General features: G+C 43.9%; 2 protein-coding genes across 7 annotated transcripts in view; one reads left to right on the forward strand and one right to left on the reverse strand.

The window, feature by feature from the left end:
- LOC124184990 (fasciculation and elongation protein zeta-2-like) overlaps nt 1-13958 on the forward strand; it is a 467596-nt gene that overhangs the window by 106531 nt on the left and 347107 nt on the right. The window lies entirely within an intron of this gene.
- The window catches only part of LOC124184913 (protein groucho-like), a 134896-nt gene that overhangs the window by 87194 nt on the left and 33744 nt on the right, over nt 1-13958 (reverse strand). For 3 of the 6 annotated variants that reach the window (XM_046575124.1, XM_046575123.1, XM_046575122.1), the window contains exon 1: nt 10375-11038. The exons of 2 other annotated variants lie outside the window; for them this stretch is intronic. In XM_046575124.1, coding sequence (XP_046431080.1) covers nt 10375-10437 — 63 coding nt within the window. In that variant the 5' untranslated portion in view covers nt 10438-11038. Of the gene's footprint in view, nt 1-10374; nt 11039-13958 lie in introns of those variants that run through there. One more of the 6 variants, XM_046575127.1, reaches the window with a different exon arrangement.

Here is a 13958-nt window from a genome sequence, read left to right on the forward strand (position 1 = left end):
TACATAAAAATATCGAGAGGAGTTCGAAACTCAAAAACGGAATTTTTTTTCTTTCTAAAATTCGAATCTCTCCGAGTTGTTGGAATTCCTGAAAAAAATAGGGACGTGCAATTTGATCGTGAGATGAAACTCTGCAGCGATCATACTATTCATGTGTTATACGTGAATAGTATGAATACATACATACAGAGACGTAGCTCGGTAAGTAACGACCGCCAATTCCGTCCCAAGAATCGAGGAACGCGAGAGAATATTTATCTTTGACATTGATACCGTCGGCCATTGGTACCACTGGGTTATTTGTATGGGTGTGTTGTGGGTGATCGAGTGAATTATTCCGAAACGTTTATACCGCGATTTAAATTTCTATATACATAGATGTACGGTATATATCGGGTGCTGACAAACCGTGTTGTACAATGATTGTAATGTTATTACAGCGCTGGGCACCTACGGCAAAAGTATAAAACGCTATTCTTATTTGCGTAAGTATGCAGATGTGTACACGCCTATATGTGTTACATGCTTTATAGATATATACATTGAATATATATACTTGTGTATTATACGCTTCTCGCGGCTCGATTCATCGTTCTCAAACTCCCTCGAGCAACTTCTTCTTTGATCCGGAAAATTGGAAAAGCGTGTTGGAAAAAGAACGAAAGAAACTTGAGAGAAAAAAGAACCAAGCAATTTCAGAATATTTGCCAGGCGGTAAACCAGCATAAATTTAAGGAGGAGGGGGGTTCGAATTGTAACATTGGAAAAGCATAAGGATACCATGAATAGACGTTGATCGAACTCAATTTGAAAAAATAAGGAACTTCTTGTTGCGAAAGTTCAAGCAGATAGCAAAGATCATATAGTGAAAAGTGATTATGGAAAGATTACACTTTTCACATGGTTGTAATTAAAAAATTAAGCCTAGTAACATCAACGTCGTGCGATCGATTATTGATATGTATTATGTTACAATTTCATTGGATTGCTAAACGGGTTCGTAGATTTTCGACCAGTCATTTAATACGAATTTATTGCTTCGTTCATGATTTATAGAAAAAATGATGTAAGTCAAAGTATTGGTGCCAAAACGAGTATTTAAGTTACACAAGACTCGATTAAGACCAGGATAAGCATAACAATTTAATCGATATGCCAACTAAAATTGGAACAAGAAATTGGACTATTAGTTTTGGAATGCAGATAAATATTACGAACACCGAGGAGAGTGAAGTTTCGCATTCTGACGCTAATAGTCCGAAACATTCGGTACAATGTCACCTAAATTATTTCGGCATTAAATCGTAGTCGAGTAATTCAATAGGGAATGAACAGTATTTTTTTGAATCAAAGAGTAGCTTTGTGAATTGTTAATAGTAGTCGACAATAATTTATTATCAATGCACCCGAAAATTAGATAATTGTGTCAGTACTCCTAAACGTGTTTAAAAAAATATCCGTTACCTTTTAATTTGTAAAGTATATACGTATAAATTTATTGATATTTGTCAATGATCCTAGGTTATAGGCATAATATTCGCAATCTTTTTGCACTCTCAGACATTCTGGAAAAAACTGAATTCGCATTTTAAAAGGTCGTCTTTGAAAAATTATCGAATAGGCATCAAGTCAAAGTTGACGATGTTTATAATACCAAACAGCGTGTTTTGAGTTTAAAAATTCGTGTAAACGTTCTTCTTCGAGTAATAATTATCGTCGGCAGAACTGTGCGAAATTTGCTAACCTGCCCGGTGACGAAGGAATTTCGTCAAGGTGTACGCAACACCCATTACGCAGGTAGGTACGTTGGTGGTATACAATAGTCGTCTACAAGTGATTAAATAACAACGAACAAAACCGGGCGCTGTTCCAGTGGTCGGCAGACAGGCATATTTCATTACCGCGGTAGCTACCCTCGCCGTTCCAACGTAGACGACTATTACACACCGAGAACCACACGCGTGTCTCATCCTTTGGACGTCTTGAACCTGTCCGACGACGGACGTTACACGGATGCTGCTGCGGTCTGGAAACGGGAGGTGGGGTAGAAGACAGGAAGGAAGGCAAAGAATGAATCACCGAGCTGATCGTAAGCGACTCTTCCACCGAGAGACGACGAGGCGAAGTGCCAACCCTAATGCCAATTAGTGCCATTCTAGGGAACCAGGCCTCTTATTTAACGAGGAGAAGAGAAGCCCACTGTTGTGCAGGCAGAGACCGGGACACCAGGGGCAACGATCCAATACCCCGTCGGTCGACGAGAGAAGAAACATGTCGTCCATTCGACGCCCCTTTTCCTTCTCCGCTTTGAGAGCGCAGAAATACCTACCTACCTCCACTCGAATCTTGGTAGGTAGGTACTTGTGTTCACTTGTGTGAGTTTGGCAGCTATCCGCTCGGTTCGGAAGAATTGTGTAGGTAACCGTCCGTTCGAAGTTTAACGGTTAATTTCACCAAATTCTACAAGTTTCAGATTGATACGCGAAAAAAGTTTAGATGTACCATAAGGTGTGTGTGTGCGCGTGCGTAGAATTTCATTCGTTTCAACGTCAAGACTCATTCCCTTCGCGCAACACTGTGCAAAATTAAATAGCTTTGAATTTCTACCAATTTTTCGAACACGTTTCTGGTGAAATGAAAAATATTTTTTCATAGATTTTTCTTCAGGGTACTTTCGCAATAATTTAGATAAGCTTGTCGCGTTACAATAGGTAACACTGCACTAATTTCCATACACACCACATTGAACCCATCGAAGATTCAAGTACTACGTGAAAAAAAAAGAAAAATCTTTTGCCGGGAAATTCAAACAGCTTCGGCAAGAGAACAAAAACAATGTATGACTCGAGCGTCTGCAATTCGATAGTTGCGCTGTATAAATGCACAATGATGCTCGAAGAATAGGAACACAACCGCGACGACAAGAAAAGAATGAAGAACGAACGAACAACCGACTATTCATCTTTAAGCAAGCGGCGCAGACGTTAATGGTGCCACACAACACTTGTGACGGTGACACCGGACGAGCACAAACGTTGCCCCCAGTAGAAGTCTCAGGTATGATTGCGTGAACACAGGGTATATATGTGCAATGGTGATTCCCTCCGCAAGTGTCGTACGGCCAGGATCGACCCTCTGCCTGGATGCCGGAGCGATCGGCTCGTCGAATTAGGGGCTTGAAAGATTAGAAAAAGAAAGAAAAAAGGTGAGGACGATCAGAATAGGGAGCCTTGCTGTGCTACCGAGAGGCACGGCGAAGAAGAATAATAACGTACCTATGTATGTATGTATGTATGTACATACTGAACCCCAATAGAAAAGGAGAGAGATGAAAAACGGGTCGAGTTGCTTGGCGGCAGGGGAAATGGTGAGGGAAAAAAATAAATGGAAATGAAAGGTCCATTGGAGGAGACAAAAACATCGAGTTTTCGAAAAGGACCAATTTGCAACACCCTGTGTTGTAATAAGGGTCGCATCGTTGGGCGGGGCGCGGTCCTCTTCTGTTATGGCTATCATGCATGCCGCCCATAGACCCTAGGGATTATTGTTCGGCTTCGGGCTCCTAGGCCTGGAGAGCTGCTGGGGAACCCAAGGGAGGGAAACCCCCGCTTGCCACCATGGACCTTTAGACGCAACACACCACCATGGCACCCGGAACGGCTACGCGCGCTTACGCGAGGCTCTCAGGTTTGGGGGGCTCGCTGCCGTTGCTTATTGTGTTACAGTTTCAGGGGACGGATGGAAACCACCCCATGCAGCGGAGCTTAATGTTGTTACCAACATAATAGAATTATAATTCAGGGGCTGACTTCTGAAGCCCCCATAAGTATGCCTCTAACCCTACCTGACCTGACCTGACCTAACCTAACCTAACCTAACCTAACCTAACTGTGCGCCTATGAAGTTTGTTATAACTGTGTAAGCGATCGTGTTTTTTAATTCATTTAAACCAAATTTTCAGACTTAGCGAAAAGTCGCACTTGATTTTCTTAATTATCTTAAACTAACCTAAACTAACCTAATCGTGTGCCCGTAAAGCTTATTATAATTATCTGAGCGATCGTATTCTTTAATTTATCTAAACCAAGTTTTCAGATTTACCCCAAAGTCGCACTTGATTTTGTCCATTTAATTTTTTATACTTTTGATAATTTCTCGTCTCGTCAGTTGTTCAAAGTATGCCATGCGCTTAAAGTTTCGATCGATCAAGCTTGATCAAGAAAAGTTTGAACGATGAACGGATATACGAATGCAATATTTACTATTTTATGCTAATCTCAAATATTAAAAATTTAACTATCGAAACTAAACTGTATTATACCAGAAATTTGAGTACTCGATAAAAATTGATCAATTTCAATTTTACGTACATATTTTTACGTACTACACTGTGCAAGATCTGGAAATAACTCGTTCTGCGTTATAACAATCGAATAACAGAACATTTAAAGTCTGCCGAAACTCAGATTCGAATGAAGTTTCAAACTTCTCATGAAATTCATCGTTCGACACGTTTCACGGAAGAATTCACGTATGTCTATAAAATGAATAAGACAAACTTTGAAACTGTATCAATTTCAAACAAACACAGGACAAGTTCCTCATTCAGACAAAATAATAATAGAATCCAACCGCGAAGCGCACCTATACACAAAAAACGGTCAACCGTTCGTCTTGTGAACTGTATAATCACATCAGCTGATCCGATGAGGCTGAAGATAACAGCCAGAGTTAGCAGCCAAACGTGTAAAACTTTGTGGTAATAGCAAAAATAAAGTTCAGTTTTATCCTCGTAATTCTATAAAAGTATCGGGGATGCGAGGTATTTAACAATATTTAAATTCTTCCACTTAATTACCTTATGCGAATGAATATTAAAACGTTTGACTGCTAATTCTGGCTGCCAGCTTCTGCCTCCTGCTGAGCCGTATGTGTGTCGATATACAAAGAAACAGGCAGCGACGACTATCTATAAATCGAAATAAGCTGCGCTACTAATTAGTCAAACACCCCTAATCACTAGAGACTATTAGGTATGTGTATAGTATGTGAATACACCTCTATGTATGCATGTCCTGTGCGTGTTTGTGTGTATTTATATAATATACCGAAGCAGCGGTGTAACTTCTCGAGGCTCGAGCAACCAAGATCTAAAATTATCAAACGCTCTCTTTCTCTCTCTTTCTCTCTCTTCCGCTTCTCCGGCTTAGCTCTCCTTCCCGTCGCTCAAGTTCGTTGATCGATCGTTCATCACCGTGATCTTGGTATCTAGTACATGTATAGGGCCATGTTTAACTCGACTACGAAACTGGTAGAGATCAATTTGGTAAACTCTGAGCTCCCTCTCAACGTTTACACGCGGTAAAATTATTGCCGCCAATCGATGAGCCTCCGTCGTCACAACTTTATACTGCAGCGATTATACGCACGTATTTACATTTCTGTGCAAGAGTTTTTAGCTGCGTTATGTATATACATTTTACGCGGAGGGCGTAGACGCACACGTACGAATGATTTCCTGCGTAACCGACGACGCCATGAATAACGCAGACTCGAATGTGCACCCAATCATTATTGCCACACGGTGTGCCAGAGTACACACATATATGTGTACAATAATAGCTGACATGTGTGATTACTGGTAAATTAGGTTAATCGCACTGCCGATCGAAGACACGATCAATGATTAAATCACACAAAGCAAATTTCTCCAAAAAGAGATATTATTCATACCTATGCCTTTTTCGTGAGAATTTGAAAATTACACCCAGTAAGTACATAAAACATGATAAAAAAACCTGCACTTTACAGGAAAAATCAGTTTTCTTCTGCTTGACGTAGCTTTTTTCTTTTTGTTCTTCATTTGCAAAATGAATTCTTTCACATAATCCGCCGTACGTTTAAAAATGCCGATTTTTGGCCCAACTTTGCTGAAATTGTCATTGAATTTTCGAACATGATGTAAAATACATGCCGGTATTTCCATGTTGGATTTTCTACACCTGCATAATTATATCAAATCCGAAGTGAACAATGACACTTCGCCTCAGTAAAAATTTCGTCGTAAAATAGTACGTGGATTAGAGAGAGAGAGACAAGAAAACTGCCGGTAGTAGAAGACTAACTATAGTTTTAAATAATGTAAATCAGTGTCTTGTAAAATTATCACTCAATTATACTGACACGCATTTTATATTCCAATGATTTTTCTTTTCTTATTCTCTTCTCTTTTCACCGGAGACTTTATCCTTCAGAAGATCGAAAGGTCGCAGGCAAGCGGGCTGGTGTTTCTCGTGAATAATTCCAGTCAAGAACAAAAGTTGACTTGACTTGAGTTGAGTCGAGTCGAGTCGAGTCCTCGGGCCAACCAGCCAGCTAGCAGCTGGTACTTAAAACGAAACTAACAAGGGAAGAAAAACACGACGACGAGCTCGGTATTAAGCTAATTTTTAATCGCGTTTTCATCGGCTTATTCACGTCTACGACGAGGAGGAGAGCGGGGAAACGGAGGATGGGACAACGTGAAGCGAAGCGAGACGACGAAGCTTCGCATGTATAATAAAATGCTAGTTATGTAGTTGGTTAGTTGGGTAATTTCGTTTGTTCGATTCCTCGAACGGCGGCGGCGTCGAAAAGTGTCGACAAATACTACCGACGACGATGATATTTTTTCAGTTGTTCAAATTCACGTTATCACGTACAGACGCACGTACGAAAAAAAACCACCTTTAGTTATTGTTTTGTGCGCAACCATTTGCGGGATAAATAAAAAATAAAAAATAAAAAATTCAGTTCACGTGGAGGATAAAATCTGTAAACCAAATGTAGAAAAAATTACACATGGTTTTTCACATTATTCCTCGCGTTATTGCAAATTCAGTACGAGTCTCCGAATGTTATATTACAAGAACGCTTTAGTATGGGAAGATGACAACTTGTGCAATGATCCGTTCGACAAAAACTTATTAGCGTGATTACCTAATAACCAATCTCGAGTTGAAAATGAATCTAAGACGATTTGTTATTCTCATTTAATGGACGGACAATACGTTTACGAATAAGATAAGCGATATGTTTTACAGGGTTTAAAAAGTCGTAAGGATACAACGAATGTAATCGCTTCGAATGCATTGGGCATACAATCGGATTTTTTCACTTCGATCTTCACATCTATTCATTTTTCCAATTTTTCTTCCTCGTGCGTTGAAAAGGTATCGTTTGGATAGAATTGGTGATGCACGTCGTACCTGAAGATCCAATCAATCAAACTTGATCGAAAACTCAGGTTACCAGAAGCACCAAGTATAACGAGGCTGAAGTTAGTAACGTTAACATAACGAAGCGTCAGAAAAGGAATCATTATTCCACAATTTTTGTATGACTTTCAAGGAGTTGACTATTTGAAATATATAAGTATATTTTGTTTATCATGGTTTACTAAACTTCAGACAATCTTAAATGTGCGAAGTAACGATTTTTCCTGAAACATGCATCATTACCTTAACGTTATTAACTTCGTCCCCATCAGTTCAAACGATAAATATTTCCGAAGAATTCAATCCATCCCGGTTAATCATTCGACAGCACGATGTCGTGAAATTACGACTGAATATTGTATCGATTTCTTTCCGGTCCAGCTTGATCGAACCTCGGGCTCGTGAATCTCCTTTAATTGGACCCTTCCTCGATGATCAGATCGTACGTCCGATGCATCGTCGAAACGTTTATAAAGAGGCAAACAAACGAGGTTGGGGTGCAATGAAATGCAGAAAAGCCCCTGAAGGTGCGCGTTGGGTACTTCGTGCGCGTACACGCGTGCGCTCGCACGCACGCACGCACGCACGCGGAGGGGCGAAATGCTCGCCCCTCGCTCCGGTTCGGCGCACCCCGTTGTCCTAGTTCATTGTCGGGGAGCCGAGGCCCCTAACCTCGGCACGTTGCACCCCTCCTCCTCCATTTCGCAACCAGTTCCCATCGTCCCCACGTGCTGCCACGCCGCTGGATAACGCACGGCACGCCGCAACGGCACGCAGCGCGCGTTCAGAGACAGACAGCATTATTTAACTAACCGCTGATTAGCTCGAAACCGAGAGTCCGTCGATATCGCGACTCTGCGATTCAGGACGGATTGTTGACGCTGGCTTTGCGCACGAGTCAAGTTCGCATCCCACTTCGCATTCGATTATTTGTTGTAACGAATGACGGATGAATACTATCCGGTACAGGGGTTCGGTAATCGGTCCTCTGTTTGCGAGTTGCTCCATCCTGCTGTAGGATTGCCGTCATTTTCTTGTCTCCAGATATATATGCGAAACTCGACGTTTCTCTTTCCTTCTGTCCATATATTCGCCGCTTAGAGCTCCAGAACTACCGAAGCGATCTTGATTTCATCTTTTCTACGGATAGCTACACCGTCTGGACAGATTTTAGGCTATATTTCGTTATAGACAGATCAATGGTCTTGGAGATATATAGATATTCGTAAACCAAGTCGAAACGGGATCACACACTTATGCGAACACCGACCAAACTCTTACAGATATAGAAAAGTTATGCTCAAGGGGTTTCAACGTCTCGACGAGTTCTACAAAAAAAGTCCAGGAGAGCATATGGCTATGGCTGATAGTTTTGCCACAAGAAACATTTGAAAATATTCGCGGGCGTAACGGCAACGAGCTGCTAGTTTCTTTCACAAACAATTCACCCCGATTTTACTTAGTTTTTCAGTATCAAAATGATACTACAGATTTGGAGATTTCAATTTTCTGTAAAATGCGTCTCGATCGCGACATTTTTGAATCGAAACATGTGTATTTGTTGACGAAATACTTCTCTGCAAGGTTGCAGACGCGCATAAATGACTAGGAGGATAATAATCTAGTAAATCGTTATTGCTGACAAGCAAATAGCATAAATTACAAGTTTTTCGAACCATATGCTTGGTTTAAATCCATACAAACTTCTTCAGCAGTTTGTACAAAATAAACGGCAATCTTCAATGAGTGAAATTTTTTTTTCTCTGTTTCAATTAACATCTTACCGTCCCTTTGCAAACGTACGAGCGATGGAAGGAAATTGAATTTCAGGATTGTGTTTACAAATGGTTTGAAAAACTTTATTACGGATAATTACACCGCAAGGTTCAAGATTTTTCACCACTTCAAAATCAAATAATTCACAATATCTGATTGAATTTTGTTAAATTCCATTTCTCTACGCTACGGTACCTGGTACAAATCGACTGTTTTGTCCGATATACAAATCAAACTGTATAATACGTAATTTGGTTTGACGGCTCACTGATTAATTAAATTTTCACAATATAATGAAATCGAATTCCCCTCTTCAACACTCAGAGACTGCGTAGAATAATAAGCTCCGGTTCAAGTATACAGGCTTTTGAAAACTGGAGCAACAACATTGTTTCGAATATTCATATAAATACCCCAAAGTGCTTCGAAGTTCAACACGACATGGTTATTATCTATAATAAAATGGATTAGGTTAGGTCAGATTGGGACGCGCCAAGTTAGATCAACATAGGTTGGTTCACCGTAGGTCGAGTTGGGTCATGTTAGCTTGCGCCAGGTTAAGTTAGGTTAGGTTAGGTTGGGTTACTCAGTTTCAGCCAAGGTATTCAATGCCTGTGAAATTTCATATAATCTCATGATGAAAAAGCCACGTTTAAAAATGCGACGGTAAATTCATTTGTACGCCTATTGCGTTATCCAAATAAAAACCGGAACAAAAATTTAAATATTAGATTTTCGCGCCATTAGTTTTGATCCAACCTTACCTAACCCACTTCGACTTCTTATTGAAATATTCGTTCTGCAAGATTCGGTCCGAATAAGACGATATCAACAAAATCGAAACAACATGTACTACGGTTGAAGGAAACTATCATGTCTGTAAAGGTTTCGGTATGGCCGAAGATCGTAATTTCAGGGCTTTCTTTCTTTTCCTCTCACTCTCCGCGGAAGCCGAATGCGGACAAACAACCGTAACAACAAACAAGCAAGTTTTAATCCGATCGGGGAGAGTCTGGTAGATTAAAAAGCTGGTGGCGCGAAACGTTTCGACCTCCGATAGGCAGGCAGGCAGGCAGGCAGGAAGAAAGAAAGGAGGAAGAAACCGCGGCGGTTTTTCAGGCACTCCCAGCGACGAAGCAAAGGTGTGAGCGACGGCTGGGCGACGCGACGCGGCGGTTCGTGTTAATATACCTACGCGCGAGGAGCTTGACGTCAGTGAGGCGGTAAACTCGGGATTACGAGACGCGCGTCGTTAAAGGCTCGCGAATAATTACCACGCAACGAGCACAACGCTGTCGGTGGGACAGCGACGGAACCGATGAATAATAAAGATGATACTCACTGGATGTCTGGCGGCGGCAGCTGCGACGACTGCAGCGGCGTTTATTCCAGCACTTGGATACATCTTCCAGGTTTTTAACAATCGTAAAAAACACTCCCGTCTCTCTGCCCCGCCCCAGGGAATCGCTAATCCTGTGTCTCACAGAACTGGCATCACCACTCGCACCGCACTTTAATTTATATATCACACTAAAATCCAAACGGAGGATCCTGCTTTTCTCGTTGTTACTCTTATGCCCCTGCGAGCCATTCACACAGCCGAAAACACTCTTTCCCTCCTCTGCCTGGTTATTTACATCCGGTGTAATCCCTATCTCTCCTCCGATCCGTCTTCGGGTTTAAACGCGACCGGTAGTATTCTTACGAGGCACTCCAGTATTCGCGGTACGTCATCTCGGACGCGGAACGACGGAACCGAATCAAATAAAGAAACAACAGACGATCGCACTCGCCTCACTTACCTCGCGTCGGCGTAAATAACAAAAGACGCGCGCGCATCAAATATTCGTCGACGAGTATAATCGTCATTCGATCAACCACCACCACCGACAACGATATCAATCAATTCATCTCGCACCGGCTTAACGCGCCTCGTTCGTTTTGTCGAGCATGATAGACTGACTGGCTCGGAGCGTAAAACGCGCGAGAATCAACCTCTCGCTGGGACAACTTCGGAGCAACTGACGGTTAACCGAGTGGTGGGGATAACCCCCTCCCCCTCGGCCGTCACTCCGCGCTCCCCGCGCCCCTCGCCCACCGTCATCGCGACGAACCCTTCGCTCCGCTGTTGCTTCTCAACCGTGGTTTTCCCTCGTTCCCCTCCAGCACTTGCTCGGAAGCGGTGCTCGTATTAACCGCCCGATACCTACCTACCTTCTTTAGTCGCGGTATTAAATTAAAAACTAAAAACCTTGCCATGCCGTATGCAACGACCCGCGTCCGCGGTACCGAGGACGGATAAAAGTTGAATAATATCGACTCGGTTTTATTCTCTTCTTTCCATCTCTCTCTCTCTCTCTCTCTCTCTCTCTCTCTCACTCTATCTTTCTCTATCCCTGATTACGATTCGTCAACATCAATCATCATAAATTTCAATCTCTCCTTCCACACATTTGTCCCACACCGGCGAGCGGCACCGCGCGCCGTGTTTATATATCGATTGTTCTTACCACTCGTGTTTATTTGGTTTATTATTTGTTTATTTATTCTTTATATTTTGATGCACACACTTGTTTCACCTCCGTCCCTCTGTCTCGGCCGTTATCTTAATTGGAAATTTTTACCGCCGAAATGACCTGATAGTCAGGAATCTGCAACAATCATTGTCTTCTTTCCAGTTACAGTTTCTCACAGGCGAGCATGTAGTAATGTACACCTCGCTAATGGCCAAACGTTGGCGTGTCCCAGGTAGATATGTACAGGATCATGGTAGGTATAGGGAAGATACATAATTATAATAATCAGAAATTTTTACACGGTGTAGCGTAAACTGCGAGGTTGGTTGATTTCGAATCGTGATTAAAAATGAAGAAAAAAAAACGGAGCGCGGGGAGAGGAAAAAGGGAAAGAAAAAATACCGACGGCGGGGGTTTTCGGTAACGCGCACATATTAGCGCAGCGAGCCGCGCAAACAAATCGAAGTTTTTCGCAAAATGGCCGTCACCAGCCTGACACGGATGCCCGCATAAACTCTCTCCACTCGTGATTTCCCTCACTTCCCCCATACCCTCCGCAAATATGGCGCCTCCTCTCCGCCCGTTTTACTCAACCCCTGCTGCCGCCGCTACAACCCCCGTGTAGGATGGGGCCGCGGCGATATGCGCGCGCGCGCTAAGCGGACCTGTGTGCGTCAGCGCGTGTAGAAACGGGTAGTAGGTAGGTATGTACGTACATACGTGTACGATGGTGGTACATACCTATCTACCTACCTACCTACCAACGCGAGTATCACGCTACACAGGGAGACCCGAGCAGTTTCCTACTTGATTGCCGCTATCGTCTGCTCGCTCGTAAAGGAACTCCACGCGGACTCCGATGCTGCTTCGACCAACCGTTTCGCTCCCTCGACTCTCTTGGCCAATTGGATACGTCCATGCCCCACTCTCGGCTGTGGGGACTCGCTTCCGCTGGCAAAGAGTCGAATGAAAACTCACCGGCGGCCAATGGGACCCTGCCTTTTTCCATAACGGAGTGACAGCCGCGTGTTCGGTCCGCGCGGACCGAGCCCGCTATATACACGGACGGAATGAAGGTGCCATGCGAAGCCGCAGCGAAACATGAAAAATAGGGGGCTACACGGGGAAAAACACGGCCAGGGGCTTCGCCCGACTCCGACGAGCCGCGGCTGAGGCGAAGCTACCCGGTGAGTGAGTGGGCCGGGGATGGATTCCCCGATTCTCCGGGGCGGGAGATGGGGTTGGAAAAGCAACATAACGAAACGTCGATCGCATTATCTAGGTTAGGTGGGCGGCAGACAGGTAGAGTATATCCCCGGCGTATACTCGACCCTTAATCTGAGACGGATTTTAAGCTCCATTGTCACGATTCACGGAAGTTGGCAGACGCGGCGAGGCGACGCCGAGGCGCGGAACAAAGCTCTTCGCCTGCAACAGTCGGTGGTTAGCACCGAGGGGAGTGTTGGTCTTGCCGACTTGAACATGATCTTCGACGGGCGCGGATGATTCGACGTCCGTTGCACTGCCGCGCATTGCATTCTCTGCGCGCATGCGGCGTGTGCGTGTTGGCCTCATCCGCGCGTGTGTTTAAGCCACGGGGAGGTGTTTTGTTTATTGCAAACGCTTTTCATTGCTCGTTTCTTGCCGCGTACCACCTTTCGCCTCGCGGTCGGTTCCCTCTTTTTCGCCTTGTTTCGCGGTAGGACAAGCAAAGATGCGCGGCCATGCGGGCAGAGTCGAGTGTTGGCGAAGCTGTCGGTTGTGGTTGTATGGAGCTGCCGCCGCCGCCGCCGCCGCCGCTGCCGCTGCCGCGAGTCGGTGTGCACGACGCCGTGTTCGCTCCTCGGTATAGAGGTACATACATAGATGCGTGTCTCCTTCGTTCTCGAGCGCGGTACGGGAGCGAGAGCCGGAGAACGTGGAGATGGAGAGAAAACCCGATGCGGTCTGGTGGCTAACCGCACAGCGGTTCTCAACTCGCGGAGGCCTTGAGAAGGCTCACGGCGTACTGCCGCACAGTCAGAGGTTCTTGCCATCCTTGTAAGACTCACTTGTTGTTGGAAAATTTATCGCGAACGGTCGATTTTTTTTTCTTTACCGCTGGCTTATACCGTCTATACCGAGAGGAAATGGTGAATCTTTACAGTCATAGTGATCTACTGCGCACGCGCAAGATACTTGAACACTGTAATTGGCTGGCAATATCGTTGTTTCAGAGTTCGCCGGACCTACCCAAATCACTACATAAACCATAGGAAATCTGATTAGCCGAAAAAAAATCCTATCGCCAACGTAAACTTCATAATCCGCGTTTGATAGTTAAAGCTTGAGTCGGCCAGCCAGCGTGAAAGAACAACAATGCTCGCGCATGCGCAGTCTGTCAAGTCTCACCATTTTCAGTCGATGTACA

The sequence above is a fragment of the Neodiprion fabricii genome, chromosome 6 (genome assembly GCF_021155785.1).
Source record: "Neodiprion fabricii isolate iyNeoFabr1 chromosome 6, iyNeoFabr1.1, whole genome shotgun sequence".
Classification (NCBI taxonomy): Eukaryota; Metazoa; Arthropoda; class Insecta; order Hymenoptera; family Diprionidae; genus Neodiprion; species Neodiprion fabricii.